This window comes from Erpetoichthys calabaricus, chromosome 4, assembly GCF_900747795.2.
Source record: "Erpetoichthys calabaricus chromosome 4, fErpCal1.3, whole genome shotgun sequence".
In the NCBI taxonomy this organism is placed as follows: domain Eukaryota; kingdom Metazoa; phylum Chordata; class Cladistia; order Polypteriformes; family Polypteridae; genus Erpetoichthys; species Erpetoichthys calabaricus.
This window is the reverse complement of record NC_041397.2, coordinates 287919191-287945975: the sequence shown is the minus strand read 5'-3', so window position 1 is coordinate 287945975 and position 26785 is coordinate 287919191. Positions and strand designations below refer to the sequence as shown.

Below are 26785 nucleotides of genomic sequence, written 5' to 3'. Positions count from 1 at the left end.
CTCTACAACCTCCTGTGTTTCTGTGCAAATCTGTGACCCAAGCATGACAATCTAAAAATAACCATATAAACATATGGTTTCTACTTCGCGGATTTTGTTATTTCGCGGGTGGCTCTGGAACGCAACCCCCGCGATGGAGGAGGGATTACTGTATATATATAATATGTGTGTATGTGAGTCACAGTCTTGCACCACAAAACACGAGGCTGAGTCTCAGTACTTTAGCAAAACCAGCTTTATCCAACTTGAAACAGGACCAGCAGGGTTATTTATTGCAGCGGGGGCTACCACTCTCCTATACACACACAACAAACTGGCATAGTCGGGGTTAGGTCAGTGGCCAAGTTATACTGTTCCCTACATTTATTGTGTTCCTTGTATCACCCATTGGCGATGAACGCTTATAGCGTGATCTCGATCGACTCGTAATTGCTTCCGTGGCACTATGCTGCTGCACTGCAAACCTGTTGTTGCCTCGTCGATGGACAACCAGTACTCCACAGTCGTGCTTCTCTGTGTCGTCCCATTGGGGGGAGGACCTAAGAGTTCAGAAACCTCACAATACATATTTTAAATATTTTTCTGGTTTGGAAGCATGTGTAGTTCTTACATATGTCTAATTTTTTTTTTTTTCTTTCTACCCCTAGAGTTTGACCTGGGAGATGCTTTTGGAGGTAACTTTCTGCTGTAGTTCAGCACTATATGTTTTGTCCTTACTTTTAGTAACTTTTCAAGTTTTCTTTTTAAATGCACATTATACTTTTTTTTCCAGAGATATGAGATAATTTCTTGCTGAATTGTTTTCCTCAATCTTGTTTTCCTTCTTTATTTTGCTTTTTTAAATATTCGCAATTTGGGATATGCTTATTTAGGAAATATGGTCAATTGTTTTTCCCATTATTTGGCATTTTATTCAAATTCTTTGTTTTGAGGTTGAAGTTTAGTTGCTTGTTTGCATTGTTTTAAGTACTACTAAAATTTTGGGCTCCTAAACTAACTGTCTCTAGACTGCTGAACTAGCTGAACTGCTGGCCCTATGGCTTCCAGGCAGGAAGGGGTGAGTCCGGGAGGTTGAATGGCTGTCAATATTCTGTTCTGCAATTAGAGAGAGAGAGCATTACCAAATATAGGCAACCCTTAGTTCTGCAGGTAACTACCATCACCAGAGCCCTTAAGCTCTCTCCCAAGCACATGTGAATAACATGCCTAACCCCCCTGCCCCCACCCCCCCCCAAGGCCCGGAGCCATTTGGTAGGGTGATCCGAACCAAGAGATCATGAGCACAAGAGAGAGTGTTGGTGTGGAGGAAACCCTGATGATATAGGAGGTTAAACTGATAAGGTTAGAGGTACATGAACTATCTAGTGATGTAGGAGATTGACTCTTTGTGCAGTGTCATCTACTGGAGTGGTGCACGGTCCATCACAAGAGTGAATTCATGCCTCAGAATGTAGTACCTCAGTTGGATTATAGCCCACTTAATCAGCAAGGCTTCCCATTCCACCGCAACATACAACAGTTTCCTGCTGAGGAACATGATGGCATGTTCAACATCATCAACACTTTGGCTCATCATGGCACCAAGACCAGTGCTTAGAGCGTTGGTTTGGAGGACAAAGGGCCAAGAAATGTTAAGAGTTATTAAGACCGGTGTTGATGATAGGGCCTGCTTCAGGTCAATAAACGCAGCTTCTGATTTATCATCCTAGGCCACTGTATTGGAACGCCGCATGCTTTGTCAGATCCGTCAAAGGTGCTGCTTTCTCGGAGAATCAAGGGACAAACGGGTCATAGTACCCCACTAACTCCAAGAAAGCTTGGTCCTGCTGCTTGGTTATCAGACAGGGCCCTTTCATAATGGCATCAGTTTTTGAACACTGTGACTGGACTGTGCCCAGGCCCACCAAGTAGCACAAAAATTTGGCCTCCATTATCTCAAAATTACATTTCTTAGGATTAATCTGGAGACTGGCATTAATTAGTGTCAAGAACACAAACTGGACATTCCTTCCAGGTGCTGGAATAGATGACAATATCATCAATATAGTCAATGCTATAGGAATTGTGGGGTCGTAGCACTCTGTCCACCAGATGGTGGAAGGTTGCCAGGGTCCCATGCAGCCTGAATGAGAGGACACAATACTGCCAGTGCCTACAAGTGGTGCAAAATGCATTTTTTTTCTTTTGCCATTAAAGGAATCTGCCAATATCCTTTTATCATGTCAAGGGTGGTCAGATTTTGAGTTTTTCCAAGTTACTCAAGGAGGTCATCCAGTCATAGCATTGGGCAAGCGTTGAATTGGGAAAATTGATTGAGCCGATGGACGTCCTGCAAAAGCGCCAACTTCCGTCTGTCTTTGGGACCAAGATGATTGGGCTAGATCAGAGACTAAAACATATTACTTATATTACTGCCACCTGATCGGCAGAGCGATAACTTCAGGAGGGCATTATCCTGGATGTTGCAGGCCACTTGCTTGACCACCTTCTTGGCGTTGTTAACATCTGGTCATAACCAGCGCCCTGTCTTTCCCAAGGTATCGAATGTGTGGAAGAGAGTCTGCCAGGCTTGGATCGATTTGCCACTCCCTACAGGGCCTTGCCTGTTGATCTGGGGATGCTCCATACCTCAGCAACACCTTGGCTTTGTAATTAGAAGTTACCCGCTATGCCTCTCTTTAGGAATGGCGCCAATATTCCAGTGGTGATGTGTAGCTGTCCATTCAGAAACCAGAAAATACGTTTCAACATTGTCACTTGTTGTAACGGTAACAATGTCTGCAGTGGAGTACACGATCTGTTCCATTGGAGAGCCAAATGTGCTCTGCTCCTTTCCTCTGGAGCGATTTTTTTCCTGTTGAGCATGGCCGCCACTGTAAAAGGAGACACAATGGAGTGAGAGGGTTAGGGTACCACCAAATGACCCTGTATACTTAAAAGTGATGGCCAAACTGCTGGTCATATGGCTTCTATCCAAGAAGGGGTGGGTCAAGGAGAGCAGACAATGGAGGTGATGTCAGAGATGGAATGGCTGTCAGTCTGGTAAAGAGAAGGCATTAGCAAACTACACCAACCCTTGGTTCAGCAGGTAACTACCATCACCCAAGCCCTTAAGCTGTCTCCCAAAGACGCATATGTGACACATATTAATGGCTACATGTGTAAATGGCCAATGCAAAAAAGGTATTGATGTTCTAACCCATTTAGTTTGTTTCATAAATTAAATGATTTAAGCAAAGTAACTACTGCCATAACCATAAGATATCTGAAAAATATCAGATTTTTTTAAAATGAAATTCTGGAGTACTTAGCAGATCATGTCTTATGCACAGAATGAAAAAATCATCCATTCTAAGTAAAAACATATATCTGGATATCTTAAGTGTGTGAGGATCTCATTTCTAACTATTTAACTGCCACTGATTTAAAAGTCTATTAACCACAGAAACCTTCCACTATTGTGGCTCTGTGCAAAGCCATAAAGCTGGAATCTCAGATATACAAAATATCAAGACACATACACGGAAGATGTCAGTATTATAGAGAATGAACCAATATGATGATTCAGTGTGAAATTCTGTGGTTGTTAATGTTGTGTGGTTTTATGTATTTATTTAAGCTTTGCTATTTTAAAAAGTATGTAAATATTGGATGGTTCCCAAGAACAAATGAAGTTACTCTTCATTCATTTGAATAATCGCCACCGATGTACAGTTATACATATATCCAAACATACTGTATCTACTACTAATTAAGTTAAACTCACAGTAAAACGGAACAAATTCAATATGATTAACATAATCCATCCATTATCCAACCCGCTATATCCGAAGTACAGGGTCACGGGGGGGTCTGCTGGAGCCAATAACAGCCAACACAGGGCACAAGTCAGGAAACAAACCCCGGGCAGGGCACACACACATGCACACACTAGGGACAATTTTGGATCGCCAATGCACCTAACCTGCATGTCTTTGGACAGTGGGAGGAAACGCAGACACCGGGAGAACATGCAAACTCCACGCAGGGAGGTCCTGGGACTGTGGGAGGAAACGCAAACACAGGGAGAACATGCAAACTCCACGCAGGGAGGACCCGGGAAGTGAACCCAGGTCTCCTAATGGTGAGGCAGCAACGGTACCACTGCGCCACCGTGCCACCCTGATTAACATAACCATGACAATTTTTATATACATTTGTATTACAAGTGTAAAATGGCCAGTTGACAGTGAATGAAAGAAAAACAAAACGAACAACAAATTCTTTGGAAAATACACCCCTAAGGAGTCCATTGTATAATGTAACAAAGCCAATACTGTCACAGTTCTCGTGACCTTGGCCAATTGGCCTCATGTTCCCTCTATAGTATTATACACAACATCATTCCAGGCAGTCTAATATGGTTTAATAATTTCATTTTTGTATACCAATGCTCCAGTTATCTTTGGTGTCTTTTCCATAGGCAGGAATAGCAGCTTGACAGTATAGCAATGGCGCCATGTCCCACAATAGCATACCAAAAAGAGAAACCTAACTAAATAGGAGTCTGTAACCATTCGTAAATAGAAGCATCCTCTGAATTATAGACACCTGCTTGCTTATATGAGGAAAGTATTTTATCTTACGAACAACAATTAAGTTGAATTTTTTCATAGTTATGAAAACCAAGCCTGGGACAATTTTCACATGAGTGCTATCAGTACTAACCCTGGATCATCTTTGCAGTTGTTCCAAATACACCTCACTGCAGAATGCAGCTCAGTGGGAGGTTTGATATTTGAGGCAGAGCTGGATGTTGGCAATAATAGTCTGTTATTCTCATAACTGACGCTACATTTATGTTCAGTCAACTTGTGGCAAACTGTAAACTGCACTTAATGAAGAGAAATATATTATTAGGGTTTGTTTTGGTTTTTTATGGTGTTCTTGAACTAATTGTGAATAAAATACTTATGCATCTTTTGGTGTTTGGGCAAAAAGATGATGATTTTTGGGGCCAGGGAATGCTTAATTTTTTCCATATAAGTTAATTGTAATTATTTGTTCATGTTGTGAAAATTCACTTAAAGAGGAATAGATTATCTTTGCAGAGTGAGGGTAATCAGAATTTTTATATTTTTGTTCAAATGACTAGTAAACAGTTTGAACAAATAATCATTAACTATAATCAAGATATCCCAGACTAAGGTAGTGGTTTTTCAAGCCTGAAATTAAATGCCGAGATGGAGGAATCTTTTAAACAAGAAGGTAAATAATTTCACAGATATGGAATCCTGTATCTAAATTCTTAGCTTCCCATTGTTGTATTAATCTTTGGATTCTTTGGTAGACTAACATCCTCAGATCGATTTTAAGATCTGTGCTGGTTTGTACATATTGTATGTATTGACAAGTTTACAAACCAAAGTAAGGCCTAGACCAGTTTAAAATCTTTGTTGGTACGAAGGAGAATTGGCCCTAAACGTAAATGGAAGCCAGTGTAAAGAATTGAGCACTGTGGTCATGTGGCTGCAGTTCTTGCAGCCTCATGTTGAATTCACTGTTATCTTACAACAGAATGATTTGCAGAGCCTGTGAGTAACGCATCATAGTAGTTAATTGTAAAATATTCAGTTTCCTCCTCCTTTAGAAATCTTAATTTTACTATATTCTTAAACATGGAAGAGGCATATGTTAAGAGAGTTTAAAAATATATATAACGTTATAGGAAATTTTATTAGAAGTATGTGAGATCATTGATTTGCAGATAAAGTGAAAAACTGTAAATAACTAATGTTGCTCTCAACCTAAGAGATTTTAATTTTTTTTTTTCTCTCCAGAAGGCATTCTTAAGCTTATACAGTAGATCATCATTTTAGATACAGAGTGTGTTAGATTTTCTTGGTGTATGTTTTAGTTCTTAATACTCTTTGAGCATCATTTAGTGAGTGGAAAGGGATGTTTGTAACTGAAAAATGTTTGATGCAGTTCATTCAGCAGGGGCCAGTATAGAAGTATAGAAACTTTTCTTGAAGAACCCTTGTAGGACTACACAAGCAACGTTATCCACTGTTTTCCACCATATCAGTTAGTGAACCATGAGCACTAATTCAGAGCATACATCATTATTTGCTGTTTATGGTATAAACCTTTTTGTTACACTACCTTCATATAGGGCTTTTCTACCTTTAACATAACAAAGTGATGATACTAGGTTTTTGGTGAGCTATAAATCCGTATTATTAAAGAGAGAGGCTGGATTGCCTTTAACAAGTGATTTGCTGGACACACTATAAAATTCAAAAATTCACACCTTGTTACTGTTTTTTATTTAGAAAGTGTAATGTGATTTCTTCTTTTTTTTTTTGTTTTTTTCACTTGGCAGAAGGAGTTGACCCCAAGCCAACTGTTAAACCTCCAATAAAGAATCCTGGAAGTTCAGGTATCCATTTAGATTCTGGTAGATTTTTTTTTTCCTAAACTTAAAATTTGGTGGTTAGGGAAAAATCTATTTTTTTTATTATTGTTTTTGAGTTAATTTTAAACTGACAACTATAAATGTGACAGGCCTATTCTCACAATCATACTACATTTGTTTATATAAAATTACTATTTTTAAATTTAAAGAACAGGCTTGTAATGTGCTTTCCATCATTCACATAGTGGGCCAATTGCAGAAACTGTAGGTGACACATTGTTGTTTTTAGGCTGGCTGCTCTAAGCAGAAAGAATTTTATCCTTTTAAATTAAATCACACTTCTAACAATATTAGTGTATCTATCATATCTGGCTTTCTGGTATTATACCACTTAGACTTCAAGGTTGTTTTGAAAAAAAGAAGGTGGGGCCGTAGATGACAACTTCTTATTCTAGTACCTGGCAGCATCAAGGTGAAGAGCACCTTGAGGTGGATTGTTCAAAGGTTTTTTTTTTATTATTATTATTGACAAATCCTTCTTTATATGCCCTTAAGGATCTCTGAAGTGCTGTATACAATCATGGAGATTTGTTTTTGATAATTGTCACTAGGCTAGTGTTCATTTTGATTCCAACCCAAAATATTAAGTTTTCCATCTCTCAAGTTGTGTTCTGATATTGTATAGTATAAACTGAAATATCTGAAAGGTGTCTCTCATTTTCTTAGTTGTGTGGGAGTGCATGGGGATAATTGTGCTACAGACAGTTCTAATACAGCACTCTGTTACATAGGTGGAAACTTTGGGGATTCAGACTTGCATGATGTTGCAGGAGATGATGGATATCAACCAGATAAAGGAAAAGGAGGTAAGACACAACTGCCATAGCTTGTTGTGAAGTTTAGTTAATTTGCTTCCACTCTATTGCATAAACGGAGTGGCTCGGAATAGTAACAGTTTACTTTTACACTGATAACGAGTGTGGCTTTTGTTGGCCTTGGCTTGCATAGGTTATGAGATGTCAGATTATTTACTGGCAGGTTCATCCATGTGAAGTCAGAAGTTTTTTTTTTTTTTTTTTTTTTGCACTAAGCTCCTGCTTAGCAATCTATGTTTAAGCTTCATGTTATATTGTTATCCTTTTGTAAATAAAATACATTGCTTTCCACATGTGTTCATTTTTATTAACAAAATGAAATTTTCTAGGTTTATTGTTCAGTAACCATCAAAAATCCATTTTACTAAAGTTAAGTAAAATCCCTTAAAATACATACTTTTATACCTAGTAAGTGCTTTTTCACATAATACATGCACATATGACATAAATGAAATAAATACTTGTCATAATTACAAGCCACAGTTCTAATAAAATGTTCATAGGATATTTAACAACAAAATACAAGCAAACATGCTTAATAGGTTTACAAGTAAAGCAGCATAATTTGGCTCTTAAGTTACTAATTGTTTAATAAGCAGTAAGGGATTCTTCTTTATCAGTATACTAGCTGTCCCCCGCGGCTCTGCCTGCATAGTAGTGAAATAGGACAGAGAGGAGAGCCCTGCCCGGCTCCCTACTCCTGATGTCACACTTCCTCCTCCCCTCGGCCCACAACCTCTGTCTCAGATTAGCGCAAATATATTTTTCTTGCAAGCGAACGATGATTCTTAGCGCAATGAGAGAAGTCTTAGAATCAACCGGAATGTTAAAGCAAATTGTAGAAAAAACCCGATCTAAATCTGTTAAGTAGCTTTCTCGTGAGAGGTTACAGATATATAGATATATAATGTGGAGCCCGGACACACACAGAGGCAGGCATCGTTATATGTCACCACATATGCTTTATTTACAAATACTATTTACAGTGAAGCACACAACCCCAAAACTCCCCCAAAGTCCATGCCTCTATCACAATGATGCCTCTCTTCAGGCCGCCTCCTTTCCTCTGCTCCCGACTCAAGCCATCGAATGGAGGGAGGTGGCCCCTTTTATAATCACCCGGACGTGCTCCAGGTGCCTCCTGATACCTCCTCTGGGTGTGGCGGAAGTGCTGAAGACCAGGGCTCTCCAGGCATCGGGGCGCACCCTGGCAGTGACCACAACGACAACATTTATTTATATAGCACATTTTCATACAAAAAAGTAGCTCAAAGTGCTTTACATAATGAAGAAAATAAAATAAAAGACAAAGTAAGAAATTAAAATAAGACAGCATTAGTAAACATAGAATAAGAGTAAGGTCCGATGGCCAGGGTGGACAGAAAAAAACAAAAAAAAAAAGCTCCAGACGGCTGGAGAAACAAAAATAAAATCTGCAGGGGTTCCAGGCCATGAGACCGCCCAGTCCCCTCTGGGCATTCTACCTAACAAAAATGAAATAGTCCTTTGTATTTAAGGTTCTCATGGAAGGACTTGATGATGATGGTCATGCAGACTTCTGGCTTTTAATCCATCAATGTTGGAACATCACAAAGACCACGGGCCGCTATAGGGTTGAGCTTCCAAGCTCAGTTCCCGTGGTCCCCAAAGCCACCAGGGCGGTCGCCCCCTCGTGGTCTGGAGGCATTGTAAACCCTCCTCTGGTCCTCCTAGGAGTCCTGGCTGGGTACCACCCCCAGCCACACGCCACAATAAATGTATAGATAGTTTTTCTAAGGTCATTATAGCTGCATACACAACGTGCAGTGAATTTTGCTAATTAAAATGCATTGATATATATATACAGTCATATGAAAAAGTTTAGGAGCTCCTCTCAGCCTGCATAATAATTTACTCTCAACAAAAAAAATAACAGTGGTATGTCTTTCATTTCCTAGGAACAGCTGAGTACTGGGGTGTTATCCAAAGATTTTTAGTGAAGCAGTATTTAGTTGTATGAAATTAAATCAAATGTGAAAAACTGGCTGTGCAAAAATTTAGGTCCCCTTATAATTTTGCTGATTTGAATGAATGTACTGTAACTGCTCAATACTGATTACTTGCAACACCAAATTGGTTGAATTAGCTCGTTAAGCCTCAAACTTCATAGACAGGTGTGTCCAATCATGAGATATAAAGGTATTTAAGGTGGTCAATTGCAAGTTGTGCTTCCCTTTGACTCTTCTTTGAAGCGTGACAGCATGGGACAGCATCCTCAAAGCAACTCTCAAAAGATCTGAAAACAATGTTTGTTAAGTATCATGGTTTAGGGGAAGGCTACAAAAAGCTATCTCAGAGGTTTAAACTGTCAGTTTCAACTGTAAGGAATGGAATCAGGAAATGGAATGCCACAGGCACAGTTGCTGTTAAACCCAGGTCTGGTAGGCCAAGAAAAATACAGGAGCGGCATATGCGCAGGATTGTGAGAATGGTTACAGACAACCCACAGATCACCTCCAAAGACCTGCAAGAACATCTTGCTGCAGATGGTGTATCTGTACATCGTTCTACAATTCAGCACAATTTGCACACACAACATCTGTATGGCAGGGTGATGAGAAAGAAGCCCTTTCTGCACTCAAGCCACAAACCAAGTTGTTTGTTGTATGCAAATGCTTATTTAGACGAGCCAGATTAATTTTGGAACAAAGTGCTTTTGGACTGATGAGACAAAAAGTGAGTTACTTGGTCATAACAAAAAGCGCTTTGCATGGCAGAAGAACACCACATTCCAAAAAAAACGCCTGCCTACCTACTGTCAAATTTGGTGAAGGTTCCATCATGCTGTGAGGCTAGTTCAGGGACTGGGGCCCTTGTTAAAGTCGAGGGTCAAATGAATTCAACCCAGTATCTACACATTCTTCAGGATAATGTTCAAGCATCAGTCCCAAAGTTGAAGTTACGCAGGGGTTAGATATTCCAACAAGACAAAGTCCCAGAACACAGTTCGAAATCTACAAAGGCATTCATGCAGAGGGAGAAGTACAATGTTCTGGAATGGCGGTCACAGTCCCGTGACTTGAATATCATCGAAAATCTATGGGATGATTTGAAGCAGGCTGTCCATGCTCGGCAGCCATCAAATTTATCTGAACTGGAGATAAGTACTGATGTAATATCTCGGTTGGGGTGCCCAAATTTATGCCCCTGTCTAATTTCGTTATGATACATATTGCATATTTTCTGTTAATCCAGTAAACTTATTGTCACTGCTGAAATACTACTGTTTCAATAAGGCATGTCATATATTAAAAGGAAGTTGCTACTTTAAAAGCTCAGCCAATGATTAACAAAAATCCAAAGAATTAAGATGGGTTCCCAAACTTTTTCATATGACTGTGTATATGTATATGAACATACTTATATGAATTATATAATGCTGTTGAACAGACTTTGACTCTCGGGGACTCTGAACTAGAATAAACAGGTTTATTAATATAAATGAATTTTTAAATTGCCATAGTTAGGTGATCATTAGAGTTCAAGAAAGTAGATTCAGAAAAAGATGGCTATGTTTATAATCTGTTAGCATACATCTGTAGATAATAATTACTAATACCACACATTCAAAGAGTGAATAGTTGGATTTATTTTTACATCTCGGATTTAAATCTGTATCCATCTATCCTTCCATTTTCCAAATTTGTTGTATATCGTGAGGACGGTTACAGAGCAACTGGAGCTCCTTTCAGCAAGCATAAGGCACAAGGTAGGAACAGTGCCTGGATAGGGTGCCAGTCCATCACCAGGTAAACACTCACACAAACAAGGGCAGATTTAGTACTGCCAACCTTCGTATATATTCGAAAGATAATTAATAATGCATCTGTTAACTAATTGGATATTCAGAATCTACTTTTCAAGCCCTAATTAAGTGGTTTGAAAAAGGGGTGGATATTTGTCCATAAATATAAAAGTATAATAAGAATGTTATTGCTGTGCATCTTAAAAAAAACTGTAAAAATATATAAATGTTCAGCAATATTAAGTGTTTGTTATGATTGTGGATGAGATCTGTTGTATGTAAGTCTTTTAAAGTTCACTCCAGTGCTATTCTGAACAATCATTTCCTCTTAATTTGAAATGCTGTACTAAATGAAGTTCACTTGCTGTCCTTACTTGTTTGAGGGATAGAGGAACATCCTTTTTAATTCTTAATTTAAGTATAAAATGAAGTCATGCTACTACATAAACAGACTCTTTTGTTCCACTTAAAGTTCAGCTAAAAACTCACTCGGCTATCCACCCTTTTAATGCACAGAGAGACTCCATTAATTTCAGATTCTCAATTTATTACACCATTTTACTTTCATTTTAATGTGAAAACAAATATTTGTCTTTTGTCTCTTAACACTAGAATTACCAAAGCCTACGAAAAAACTCGTAGATCCATCCCACCTTAAATCTCTTCGTACCTTTCCATCAGCGTCTTTTGTCCTGTAAATGTGTCAATAAGCAACCTGCTATCACATCCTCCCACCGCCGCACAGTTTTTTCAGCTCAAATCTGTTTACCTGCGTGTCAGTTGCTTAGAGTTGTATAGAGTGAGAAGTCAAGCAAAATCACACTTTTCATAAATACTATATCGTTATTTGGAACACATGCATTTCATGTTTATGTAAACACATCGTTAAAACAAATGTTTTTCATGTTGTAGTAATAATTGACAAAATGTAGATATGAAGTATATAATGTGTGAAGCCTGAAGTCCAAATATCAAATAAACACTTTTCACAAAAGGTACAAATATAACAGAACAAGTGTGCTTCTATTCAAGAATATAACTGCAGAAAAAGAACCCACGTTAGGGTGCAACATTCACACCCCTTAAAATGATCACACTCTTATATGGACAAATTTAATCTTGTATTATTATCTCTGTCATTAAGCAGGATGTCTCTTTAATCATTAATTGCCATTAATTGATCAAAGAGGATCAACCATAGATTATGAAATATGATCAAATTTACTTCCATTTGGAATGTTTCTGAATTTGCACAATATCAATCTATTTTTTTGGTTTAAATTTTAGTTAATTTTTATAACTAACTAGGGGGCTTTGTCCCCTGCTCGCTTCGCTTGCCAAGCCCCAGGCCTCTCTGCGATTTTGACGCTCGCGGGGATGTGCTGTAGATGTACAATTTAAAAAGATTTTTATTTTCATGGGAATTGTTACATATGCATAATAGAACTTACTATTTTACATTACAGCGAGTAGTTAACCATATTAACAAATAGTAAAATGTGATAATTTGAAAGTAAATTGTTTAATGTTGTGTTAGAGTTGTTCGTTGAGTAATATGATTTTGTTCTGTTTAGCTTTGAAATTAACATGCAAATACTTTCTAAACTTACACTTTTACTGTAAAACCTCAGTAAAAACAATTCTGTGTTTGGACTTTCATCGTGAAAACACAACGAATAACTGTCCGTGATTGAATTTCACCACCGTGCCACCCAGTTGTAGATATTCATCAGGATATTGCAAGTTGATGTTTTCATGTTCTGCACGATCACCACCAATTTAACCAATTTGCCGTGTACCCGGTCAACATTTTTGCCATTAATTCATTTGACTTCATCGTTTCTCAGTGCTAGGATTGCCTGTGTACTTTTTTTTTTTTTTTTTGTTGCTAACCCTTTGTGATGAAAGTCTTCAATAAGATTTGTACATAATACGTCTTCTTTAATTGTGAACTTAAAGTGAGGAAAATGTTAACATTTATAAGAACTAAGAGAGCAGGAACTGAGTCTGACAAACGCATTCACACGAATGAGAGGTGAGAGTACCGTGTGCGTGGCTCAGTATGGTTGAGAGGAGGGCGTGATTTGGAAAAAAAATCTCATGGCCAAAGTCTCGCGGGACTTGGAAAAAATCTCTCAAAAAAGTCTTGTCTCGTCGCAGGATTTTTTATAGAATAGATTAGATTACAGTTTAAAACTGTTTTACGAATTCAGATTAACTTTTTTTTTTTTTTTCTTTTGCATCAACAGGTCCGCATGTTGGTCCTGCATCGGGTAAGTATTTACTTTTACAAGAAATATTTAAATGTCAGTTTTTATTTTTTTTTCTTCCATTTCATTCTGTTATGCATATGCATGCTAAATCTTTTTTTAATGATAATTCAGCTAGAAATCAGACTGACAAACCAGTTTATACTTTTTTTTTTTTAACATGTTTCTTCTTTTACTCCCAACCACCCCTTTACGAATCTTTTAACTAGATGGTGAGCAGTATGAGGAAGGAGGAGCTCAAGGTAAGAACAATCTAATTATTCATTTAATCCAAATTAGAAAGGAATTCCTATTTTCTTAGTGGTTCTCCAGCTTATTCCACACCTCTACCACTACTTTCTCATTATTCCTGCTGAAAGAAATGTTCAGAATTTGTTAATTAAATTGTTTATTCTTATTTATAATTGTTTATAATTAAGCTCAGCATAGTTCACACATTTTCAAATAAAGATTAAAATTAAAACCTCTTAGCAAAAACGCAATGCTAAATTTACATAAAAATCCACAAGGTTTTTAGCTTACCTGAATCGGATACCAGCCTTCAGCTAATTTTGGTACCAGAAATCAATGGTTGCACAGTAAGAACAACACAAACAGCTGTTACTGTTCAAACCTATACCAGGGATCATGAGAAAAGAAAAAAAAATCAAGTCTACATTGAATTTATCTGATCTTGGCCAGCTGACCATCTATACCAGTAGTTCTCCACCTTAATTTCTCCAAGGTCCCACAGTGTACCACAAGCCCCCCCCCTCCAACACAGACTATGATATTTACCCTTTTGCAGCAGTCTTGAGAAAGGCACTTGTTTGTGAACTTAGCTACTTACCTGTAGTTAAATATATGGTATCCTGAGCCAAAGAGAGAAATGCAAGCAACCCCTAAACCCCAAATTGCTATGCATATGTGTGGAGTCCATCCAATCTCTATTTAGACACAGAAAATTAATTTTAATGCCAAGTTTCAATGTAATCCTGCTAAACTATATACGGTGTGAAGGTTAAGGGGTGTCACAGAGTCCCAAACATGAACACACAAGACACTCCCGGGTTCAATTAAAGAGTATTTACTATGCAAAATACCTTGTACAAAGCCAAAACCAACTTGCTTTCTCTTTCTCCTCCTCTCGCTCTTTATCACACTGCTTTCCACCAGTTGAGGGTTGCCTTCCTTTCTCTGAGCTTCAGCTCACCTGGATCAGGCAGTGCGGTCCATTCTGTTAAAGACCTGGGGATACTTCCAGTGCCAGGGCTCTTGCCCATTGGAAACACTTCTGGGTCATATGGAAGATTCCAAATAACGGAGTATAACTTCCTGCAGTGCCCTCTTGTAGCACCTACTGACCCCAGCAGGGCTGCGTTAGCAAACTATAATTCCCAGCATTCCCTGCTGGTTTCCAAATGGGCACTGATATTCAGGGCTGCTACCATCTAGTGTCTTGGGTTTTGTGGGGTAGGGAATAAATATTCCTTAGAGACAGCCTTTTCCTGTCCTTACCTTTTATCTCAATCAGGGAAGGTACTACAAATATACCTAGTCGGGATGCCTGTCCATCTGTCTGTGGCTTCCCATCTAGGTAAAGAATCTTCTTCTTTTGCTGGGATGTCTGTCCATCCACCTGGGGCGTTTTGTTCGGGTATGGCACCTTTCTCTCTCTTGGCTGGAATGCCTGTCTGTCCACTTGGAGCCTTCCGTCTGGGCAATGAACTGTCCCCTCTCCTGGTCGGTATCCCTGTCCATCCCGTGTGGCACTTACAACAGTTGCAATCTATATAGATGAAATAGACTTTAAAGGGGATCGGCTCCATGTTACTGGTTGCATCCCAGTAGCCTCTTGAATCCGCTACTTCTGATAACATACCTGAAGGATGACCAGGGCAAATGGGGATAACTCACTCAAAGAAAGAGGTAGGTGCAAAAGTGAACAAAGTTGCTTTTATTAGAAGAATCCAAAGCAAAATCTCCAATAAAAAAATGCTCCATTAAAACAGTGAAAATCCGGGAGTTTAAAGGTAGGCTTAAAATGAGAATTAAAAACCACCAAGTCACTGGGTCAGTGTTACTTCCACTCTTGGATGAGCCCAGCCCAACTCCCTCTATTTCTCTGGTTCCCCCATTATTTGCTCAACTGGCGGAGACTGCAGCAGTGACAAGCAACGTCGGCCAGACGGCTCAGGGTTGGTTGTCCTCTCGTCTTTCTTCTCCCTCGCTCCACTATCCATCAGATCCCTAGAGAGGACACCACCTTGATTGCACCCATCCTTCTGGACAATGGATCGCTAATCCTTCACTCCGTCGTGGTACCTTCAACCACGCTGCCTTTCACACTCAAGCGGGCAGGCTCACGTTGCCTATCCTTGCGGCATCTCCACTCTTTCTTCATTATTTGTCTTTCTTTCTCTTTTATTGCATCCTCCTCTACCTGTACAGGCTCCTTTTCTACTTTGGCACTCCTAATGGGGCATAGGTGTGGATGCGGCACTCCCTCCAAAGAATTAATGAGGCACCTGCCTGACAGATGCACTCGCACATGCCTTTACAATCATGCAGGCCAACAACCACCCCCCCCCCCATCTGTCCCTGGAATGATACACATTTGCATGCCCAGTTAGAGCCTGCACTTTGCAGGGTACAATTATTTAAAATCGGCACAGCACCACAGACCACTTATCACACACTCACCTTCCACAAGACCCCAGTTGCATGGGAAGGCTCCAACATAGTGACCATTGGAAAAACTATCATTGCCCTCTAGGTCAGTCCAGAGTTTGGTAAGCCCTATAACTTTTGTTTTATTTACCCTTAAAATTAACCTGTAAGTGAAGCTTTATGTTAATTTTCCTCTGTGTATTGGACATGTACCTTTAAGTCTAACTCCCAGTTCATTTTGTGATCTTTTTTTCTGTTTCAGCTAACAGTGCTGACCAGGTTGATTTGTTGTAGAGAAACTAAAATAGACATGAAAAATAATATCTTGATACTGTGGCTAAGTGAATGTGGAAATGTGATATGCCAAAACATTAGAAATGGTTAAATGTGTACATACTGTAGGTGGTCTTTTTTGTTTAAGGAAGGGTGAAGAAGTGATATTCACTGGAACTGGTCACTGACAACATGACTGAATATTGTGGTCTGCACAGATACTTGACATAAGCCTGCATCCTGGTACAGAGTAGGAGTGACCAGTTTGCCAGTACTGAATACCAGTTCGGTTGTAAAGGTTTATTTGGGGGGAGTCTGCTGTCTGTAGGATTGTCCAATGAAGAACTGAAATTACTTGTATTCCATTATTTTTTTCAGTTTAGATACTGAAAGTAAAATTTGAAGGTTTTAGTCCCCTTAATTCAACTTTGAGTTATTCCAGAAACCACTGTGGTGTGGCTTTTGGGGATGCATCACATTCAACTATCTGATTAACACAGATTTTGTCATAAAGTTGTATACTGTGAGATGTATTTTTACTTTATGTGCTGTAAGTTGGAATAGACACGTGAATGGTTCAGTGCTGCTGTAATATAACATAACTGTTAGTCTCATACATTAGGGTTCCCAACTCTAGTCCTGGAGGGCCTAAGTGGCTGCAAGCTTTAATTCTAAACCTTTTCTTAATTAGTGACCTGTTTTTGCTGCTAATTAACTTCTTTTGAATTTTTTTTACTTGCTCTTGAAGACCCAGACCCCTTAATAGTTTCTTTTTCCGTAACTAGCAGCCAAACAATATTGAGACACAAAATGTATCAAAATATGATAGGTAAACTGTGTCTATTATATAATATCTGGAAATAAAGAAAGATGAAGTTCTTAGGAATGTTGATCTGCTCAGGTCCACAAAACATTTTAACAGTGCTCTTAGAAAAGTGAAAATCAGCAATTTTGGAAGTGTATGCTACTGTACAGTGAGAGCAGCAGCAAGCCATGGAATTAAAGAGAAGGTTTAATTAACAAGAATCGACACCTAATTAAGCAACTGGTTGGAGTGAAATTGGTTGGAATTTGAGGCCCTAAATTAGCTGGTCTTCATTTGGCTCACTAACTTCACATTTCATTTCGGTTTGTGTGCAATTTATGGAAAGAAATGAAGCAATTCAGAGGAATGATGAAGAAATTCAGGGACTCAAATCTTAAAATAAATTAAATAAATTTAAAGTAATTCAAAAGAAGTTCATTAACCGCAAAAAACGATCACTAATTAAGAAAAGGGTTAGAATGAAAATCTGCAGCCAGATGTAGGCATGGTTTTAGAAAAGTGTAGCTAGTGACTAATGTTGCTAGTTAATTATAAAACACAGTGCTTTGGATCTACCTTCCCAAGTTGAAAATAGAAAGGCATAATTTTGTGCCTTTTTTAAGAGTAAACAAAATGAAATCAAAATAAGTGGGCCAACTATGAAGGCTGAAAATGTTAACTTTCACCCTCTGAATATAGTTGACTTACACAAAGTTTTAAATGTATCTTTTTTTTTTTTTTTTTTTTTTTTTTTTTATTTATTTATTTATTTATTTATTTATTTAAGTATTACCTCAAACTGTGATTTGTTGTATAGTGTTGTTGGAATGAGAGGATGTCTGTCATTTTCATTCCAAAGTAAAATTTAATACATTTACAAGTTAATGTTATCAAACCTCCAAGCGACCCTACCCTAGATAATTGGGTTAGGCAGATGGATGGATGGATGTTTTCAGAACACTGGTTAAGCAATCATGTGGCTGAGCCCATGAAATCGCAAGCCGGACTGGTCTGATAAAATTTATTGTACATTAACCAATAGTTGGCCTCACAGCCTACTTAATTGCTAAAACAAATTGGAAAATAACTTGACTTCTAGCATTTGTTGGGTTTTTAAAGACAATAGAGTGTCAGCATAAATAAAATATTAAAGAAGGAAACATACTGTACATACTGGTTATATTTGAATTTCAGCTATGTTGATAGATGACACAAGTTTTTTTTAAAAAAGGGCTAATTCTAGATGAATCCACAGAGGTAAGCTATAACAAACCTCTGATCATCTATGTAAGATATGTGGCATACAAAACAACAAAGTCAGTTTTTACAGAATTTGTGAAATAATGGAAAGACAAAAGACCATTTATTATTTAACAATACCTTTCATTAACCATTAATCAGCTGTTTCCTAAATGTAAAAATGCAAACATAATTGTACAACAGCAAGTATCAGACAACTGATAAAGTGACTTTTTGACTAATGTCACTTAAACTCTTGATTCAAGAGCAGCTTCTACATTAAAGTATCCTGAAAAAATCTCTGTTTACTTGTTCTTGTAGCATTTGACTTGTTCATTTGGCATGATACTATGTTTGGATTACAATAGTATCAATTTAAGCATTGTTTGTTTTTTATTTTTAAAAAAATATACTTTTAGTACTTTTCCAAGTTAAATGAAGTCTTATGTTCATAGTCTTACCGTTCTTTGTAAAAACCAGCTTGAAATGACCCTCCTGCTATCAGTGCAATCTTACTTTTAAGCAAGTCTTGCGTTCAGTAATGGAATGGTCTTTTAACTGCTGGAAAAATGATTGATTTAATCCTCTGCTGAGTGTCCATTTCTAAATCATTCTCTAAGAAATGAGATGTGGGGTTCGTGATCAAAGATTTTTGCAATATGCAGCATTGCACAACACCTGTGAAGCATATTGTTAATTTGTTTTTCATGTTCTAATTAAAAAGGATACAGAAGGAACTGAAGTATGAATTTGTTTCATAAACCTACTTTATACAGTATTTTGCACACTTTGAGCATGAAATAAAATTTTTCAAAATCTTAAAAGTATTCAAATAATACAAAAAAAAATCATTATCTGTCCTTTGACCTTGCACCAGTACTACTTTTTAGGTCTTTTTTTTGTTTTTATTACATTCTGGAGGTTTTATTTAGTTCCATATTTTAAGAATAACATGGTGTTTATTTCAGATTATGAGATCCCTTCCAATTTGTTGTTTTTATGATGCAACAAAGACTTGCAAAGTCTCTGATACCCATTTTAGGTTTTGATGGTAAAATCTTGTAAATGTGGATAATTCTAAAAATGTCATCTGTCCAGCTGATTTAAATGAAAATGCAAAGTTTCTTCCCCTTCCTTTTCATGTTTGCTTCTTTTGTGCATATCAGGGATAATGTGTAACTTGTCATCTGTAATTATGTGTTACATTGTCTTGTATGTCAGGATTGTGAAAGGTCTTGGGTTGTCTTTTAAAACAAAGAAACAAAAAAACAAATACGTCAAATACTGTTATCAACCTCCATCTCTGTCAAATATGCTGATGGCAGCTTTTTTGAAATTATATTCCTCTGTCTGTCACATGCAACTTTTTAAAATGTATTTCACTGTTGGGAAAAGGTTTATTTTATTTGAAGTATGCAGGTCAGTTTTTGTTTTTTTTTTACTATCCCCTATGCGGAGTTTTCTTTTATATCTGAAGACAAAACAAAAAGAATAATGTTGGACAAAGGATTTGATGGAGACTTCCAAAGTTTGTTCAATTCATAACCTATAAAAGAATGATATAGTTAACAAGACAGAACTGATGTGTGTGTGTTCTAAACTTAACAATAATGTGTTTTATTTAACTCCTAAACATCAGACTTCTCCCATACAGTGGTGTGAAAAACTATTTGCCCCCTTCCTGATTTCTTATTCTTTTGCATGTTTGTCACACAAAATGTTTCTGATCATCAAACACATTTAACCATTAGTCAAATATAACACAAGTAAACACAAAATGCAGTTTTTAAATGATGGTGTTTATTATTTAGGGAGAAAAAAAATCCAAACCTACATGGCCCTGTGTGAAAAAGTAATTGCCCCCTTGTTAAAAAATAACCTAACTGTGGTGTATCACACCTGAGTTCAATTTCCGTAGCCACCCCCAGGCCTGATTACTGCCACACCTGTTTCAATCAAGAAATCACTTAAATAAGAGCTGCCTGACACAGAGAAGTAGACCAAAAGCACCTCAAAAGCTAGACATCATGCCAAGATCCAAAGAAATTCAGGAACAAATGAGAACAGAAGTAATTGAGATCTATCAGTCTGGTAAAGGTTATAAAGCCATTTCTAAAGCTTTGGGACTCCAGCGAACCACAGTGAGAGCCATTATCCACAAATGGCAAAAACATGGAACAGTGGTGAACCTTCCCAGGAGTGGCCGGCCGACTAAAATTACCCCAAGAGCACAGAGACGACTCATCCGAGAGGTCCCCTAAGACCCCAGGACAACGTCTAAAGAACTGCAGGCCTCACTTGCCTCAATTAAGGTCAGTGTTCACGACTCCACCATAAGAAAGAGACTGGGCAAAAACGGCCTGCATGGCAGATTTCCAAGACGCAAACCACTGTTAAGCAAAAAGAACATTAGGGCTCGTCTCAATTTTGCTAAGAAACATCTCAATGATTGCCAAGACTTTTGGGAAAATACCTTGTGGACTGATGAGACAAAAGTTGAACTTTTTGGAAGGCAAATGTCCCGTTACATCTGGCGTAAAAGGAACACAGCATTTCAGAAAAAGAACATCATACCAACAGTAAAATATGGTGGTGGTAGTGTGATGGTCTGGGGTTGTTTTGCTGCTTCAGGACCTGGAAGGCTTGCTGTGATAGATGGAACCATGAATTCTACTGTCTACCAAAAAATCCTGAAGGAGAATGTCCGACCATCTATTCGTCAACTCAAGCTGAAGCAATCTTGGGTGCTGCAACAGGACAATGACCCAAAACACACCAGCAAATCCACCTCTGAATGGCTGAAGAAAAACAAAATGAAGACTTTGGAGTGGCCTAGTCAAAGTCCTGACCTGAATCCAATTGAGATGCTATGGCATGACCTTAAAAAGGCGGTTCATGCTAGAAAACCCTCAAATAAAGCTGAATTACAACAATTTTGCAAAGATGAGTGGGCCAAAATTCCTCCAGAGCGTTGTATAAGACTCATTGCAAGTTATCGCAAATGCTTGATTGCAGTTATTGCTGCTAAGGGTGGCCCAACCAGTTATTAGGTTCAGGGGGCAATTACTTTTTCACACAGGGCCATGTAGGTTTGGATTTTTTTTTCTCCCTAAATAATAAAAACCACCATTTACAAACTGCATTTTGTGTTTACTTGTGTTATATTTGACTAATGGTTAAATGTGTTTGATGATCAGAAACATTTTGTGTGACAAACATGCAAAAGAATAAGAAATCAGGAAGGGGGCAAATAGTTTATCACACCACTGTAGCTTTTTGAAGAGAAGGTAAAATGAATTCAAGTAAGGACAAATAGAAGACAAGCAAAGAATCCACCAATGTCATTGTTTGTTTCTTGGAGAAAATAAATATAAGTGCAGTTTCCCTTTTATGAAAGTAGAATAAGAATTTGTTTAAAAATTTTACTTGCATACATAACAGTGCCCAGATGCCCAATTTGAATGGCACTATCCACAAATGTATAATTGGGAGGCTTTGATACTTTTATATTCAAATAAGTTAACAGTGTGCCTGCTGTTTAATTTAAAATTGGGCTGTGCCTGCAAATTCCATTGCACAAAGCTAATAAATCTGCAGATTTGAGCCAGGTTTGGTAGTTGCACTTAAAATCACTGGAACTGCATTAAATGCTGCTTAGCCTGTCTTGTTGTCCTGCTGTTAAAGCTTCAGTTAACATGACAGAAGCTGGTAGAAACTGAACAATATGCAATGGATAGGAGAAAAAATTCTGCAGAAAGTTTTTGTCAATTTAATGAAGTTTGCATCAATATACAATAAAGCAAACCTTTAAACCTTTAAGAGATGCACCACTTCTCATTAGATTACTAGTATGCTTAGGAACAGGTTAATTCCTGTGAAGGTCAGGTTGTTCTTGCCTGAAATGTTACTGGGAAATAAGTCATTTAATGTGACTTGTAATTTATGTTCAATTTACCAATCCTAATATTTACATTGTTAAAAAGAAACATAGATAAAAGAGAAACTGTCTTAAATTGAAGTAACAACTGAAAGTACAGGTATTTATGAAGTTCAGTCCTAAGTGTTTATAAAACACAGCAGAATCCACTTTACTAACCTTAGATAGAACATACTACACAGGAAATTGTACACAGAAGGTTGGAGAAGCAAGAGGAATACAACCTGATATATACTTCATTATTTTGCTCTAACCTTCAGAGTTCTGTTTATAATAAAATCAGTATTCCATCCTAGATTAAGATTAGAGATCTTTATTGTCACATATGCTGCTAGAGCATAGTGAAATTCTTGTGCCACAGTTGTGCTGATGTATAAATAGATACAATAAAGAATATCAGAAGGTAAACAGCATAAATACAATAATAAAATAAGAGTGAAATAAAAGTGTAACATATAGTAGAATTTCACAATAAAACAGCAGTTTGATATAGTACACCATGCAGGGCAGGTAGGATCAGGTTACTGGGAGTTTAGTGACATTATGCCCTGGAGGAAGAAGCTGTTCATGATGCCAGTGATGCTTTCATCACGATGCTTGAGGATAAGATTAAGACGACGGTGGTCAGATTTGGGAGATGGTTCCATGCAACTTCTTTCCCTTTTCAGTACTTTATCCCAAGTGTTATCAGAACTTAGAAACATCTTATTTAATGGAATAATTGAAAGCACTGTGTATAAAAATGTTTTTAATTAGTAAATAAAGCCATCCATCCATCCATTGTCTCCCGCTTATCCGAGGTCGGGTCACGGGGGCAGCAGCTTGAGCAGAGATGCCCAGACTTCCCTCTCCCCGGCCACTTCTTCTAGCTCTTCTGGGAGAATCTCAAGGCGTTCCCAGGCCAGTCGAGAGACATAGTCCCTCCAACGTGTCCTGGGTCTTCCCCGGGGCCTCCTCCCGGTTAGACGTGCCCGGAACACCTCACCAGGGAGGCGTCCAGGAGGCATCCTGATCAGATGCCCAAGCCACCTCATCTGACTCCTCTCGATGCGGAGGAGCAGCGGCTCTACTCTGATCCCCTCCCGGATGACTGAGCTTCTCACCCTATCTTTAAGGGAGAGCCCAGACACCCTGCGGAGGAAACTCATTTCAGCCGCTTGTATTCGCGGTCTCGTTCTTAAGGTCACTACCCATAGCTCATGACCATAGGTGAGGGTAGGAACATAGATCGACTGGTAAATTGAGAGCTTCGCCTTGCGGCTCAGCTCCTTTTTCACCACGACAGACTGATGCAACGCCCGCATTACTGCGGATGCCGCACCGATCCACCTGTCGATCTCACACTCCATTCTTCCCTCACTCGTGAACAAGACCCCGAGATACTTGAACTCCTCCACTTGGGGCAGGATCTCGCTACCAACCCTGAGAGGGCACTCCACCCTTTTCATCAGTTTCATCAAGTATTTACTAAATTGTTAATGCCTTTCTCCCTCCTTTTGCATACACACCACAGACTTAATGGAAAATTACCTTTTAGTCATTTAACAGTTGCCTTAGTTTAATAAGTTTAACAGGCTTCTCACTCTTTTGAGTGATTTTCTAGTTCAGCATAAAATATACTGTTCTATGTTATTTAGGTATGTTGTTAATGTTTATTTTAAAATGGTTGTACAACTCTCATTACTCTGGATTTAGATTTTTCATTTTAGTATGAATCCACCCCAACAAATCATGCATTGAAGGTAGTGTTCAATGACCATTCAAGTTTGAGCAGCACATAGATAGAATCCCCTTTCCTCACTGAGATTGCTCACATTTTTCAAAACATTCATCCAATTTTTATCTTGCAACATGGCTCATGCTTCTTTTGTGAATTTATACATCATATATTGCCAGTAAAGTCATTAAAAACAATATTTTGTTGCATATCGTAGCATCATATTTACTCCTTAATGATCACAGCAATTATAAGAGCTACCCAGTTTCTATACTACTTCTGCGCTTGCAGCCTTTTACCAGCTTGATGCCATTTCACAATACAAAATATTGTATGCTATGTTGTAGTCGATGTGTTTGCTGGTTCCTCTAGCATATTAGTGATGGTCTCCCCTTATTTTAATACCATGTTGACTTAAATGGATAGCTGGTTCACAGTGTTTTATTGTCAATGTTTTTAACTGGCTACAGAGGGTTGTTTTAGTGAGGTGTCTCACACATGGTAACGTACCATTTAATGGCACCATTAGGGTCTATAATCTGTTGTGCTTTGCAGCAAGTCTCCAAACTGCAGATTGTATTTATAATTATTAGAATGGCGCTACTTCTGTTGTCCTGAAGTAATGTCGTCATTGTTCCATGACAAAAAAAAAAAGAACAATTTTTCTCACATACTAAATCAATTGATTTAAATGTTTAATGTTCAATAAGGTAAGTTTCTTTTGTTAACTTCTGTCCTGGCAATGACTGTTTAGTCACGCATTTCCTTTTTTGCCAGAAATGTATTGAGTTCAAATGTCTTTTACAAGTTTACTGTAGAAAGCACACTGCTTAAAATATGGTTCTGATACCAGAGGTCAAGCTGATGGACAAGGCACAAAAATGAATACTAGAAAAGTTAATATAATAAATCTCACCCAACAAATTTTTAATTGAACTATCACTGTGTAATAATATATGTATATTATTTATAATTGAAACTGGGCAGTTTGGGTCAGTTAATGTGTCAGTCTTTCAACATGCTTTAATTGTCAGTCATCATCCAACCCGCTATATCCTAACACAGGGTCACGGGGGTCTGCTGAAGCCAACACAGGGCACAAGGCAGGAACAAATCCCTGGGCAGGGCACCAGCCCACCGCAGTGCTTTGATTGTACAAACCAATAATAAATGCATTGTATTAGCAGTATAAAGATTAAATATAAAAATATATCTAAGCAATTTATTATATTCTGAAATTTCCTATGGGATTAATAAAATGTATCTAATCTGATCTAATTACAAAGAAGTGTAATAAGAATCATTAAGAAGCATTGGTAATCCTGCACAAGACTGTTGAGGATTTTAGTATCTGCATTTACAACCCATTAAATTGTCAGATTTTTAACTGTGTGACACAATTGATGTTTTCATAATTTAATAAGTACATGCCCTAACTCCGGGGTGGTGTACTCCAGGCCTGGAGTGCCGCAGTGGCTGCAGGTTTTCATTCTAACCCTTTTCCTAATCAGTGACCAGTTTTCACTGCTAATTAGCTTTTTCCCCATCACTTTAATAGCCCTGTTGGAAGAGTTCAGCCCTCTGAATTGATTCCTTTCTTCATTAAATGACAGCCAAGCAGAAATGAGATGTGAAAAGAGCTAACAGATGACCCGCTAAACTGGGGCTTCAAACTCCAACCAATTTCACTCCAATCACTTTCTTAATGAGAAGCCAATTCTTACTGTTAATTAAACCCATTATTTAATTCCATGGCTTCTAGCTGCTCTCATTCTGCCACAGCACACATTTCGAAAACTGTTGTTTTTCTGTTCTTTCTAAGAGCACCGTCAAAATGTTTTAGTGACCTGAGAGATCAACCTTACCAAGACCATCACCTCTCTTTAATTTCAGATATTGTGTAATGGGCACAGGGGAGCTGGTCATGTGGTGGCTTGTTTTGTGTCTCATTGTTTGGCTGCTAATGAAAGAAAAAGAAACCACTATGGGGCCTGAGTCAAGTTAATTAAAAGAAGTAATCAGCAACAAAAACTGGTCACAAATTAAGAAGATGGTAAGAATGAAAACCTGTGGCACTCCAGGCCTGGAGTTCGCCACCCTTGCCCTAAGTGTTCAAATGTAGTGAACATGTTAGTATGTATTAATGTACTTCCATGTTTTGTTATATATAAATAGGAATAACTAATGTATACTCCAACATTTTAGTGAGTTGATAAACATTGTTGCCTGCATGTTTTTAGTGTACCTCTCACTATGTTTCACATTGGTCTGAGGCATGTACATGGTGGTCGTGTGAGTATGGTAGACATGCACTGCGCTTAAAATTTCTTTCTGCCAAGCTTCTATCTAATTTATAGCTTGAGGTAGCACTGCACTTGGATTATTTGAAGTGTCACTATATTGCTTTTAATGCAAATTAAACACTTTCTTGGTGAATACTTGCATTTTACTAATCTAATTTCATATGTGTAACCTTTTTTTTTAACATTTTTTTATACTCCATTGTGACGTGTATGATTTGTTTTTATTTTTAAATGGATTTTCATGAAACTACCCCCTTGAAAAGTAAGGATTGCAGTAAGACTGAGCAATTTTTCCAGGCATTGTTCTAAACATTGCTCTTCCAACATTTGGAAAGAGAATTAAGTGTTAACTTAAAAAAAGGTGGTTATACAGATTAACTACACAACATTGCATGTAGAGACAACGTAAAGTTGGTAAAAGTCAATGAATGGTTATGAACTGTTAAATTTGCTATCTGAGAAAATTTTAGCACTCTCATTGTTTTATGACATTCACATAGAGGCAGAGTTTTAAGAGAGAAATAAGTGAAAAGACC

At 38.0% G+C, this 26785-nt stretch overlaps 1 protein-coding gene across 1 annotated transcript in view; it reads left to right on the top strand.

Moving 5' to 3' along the window:
* LOC114650935 (CD99 antigen-like) overlaps positions 1 to 26785 on the top strand; it is a 101985-nt gene that overhangs the window by 53083 nt on the left and 22117 nt on the right. The window contains exons 4-8 of the mRNA XM_051927285.1: positions 648 to 674; positions 6365 to 6421; positions 7189 to 7263; positions 13306 to 13329; positions 13536 to 13568. Coding sequence (XP_051783245.1) covers positions 648 to 674; positions 6365 to 6421; positions 7189 to 7263; positions 13306 to 13329; positions 13536 to 13568 — 216 coding nt within the window. The remainder of the gene's footprint in view (positions 1 to 647; positions 675 to 6364; positions 6422 to 7188; positions 7264 to 13305; positions 13330 to 13535; positions 13569 to 26785) is intronic.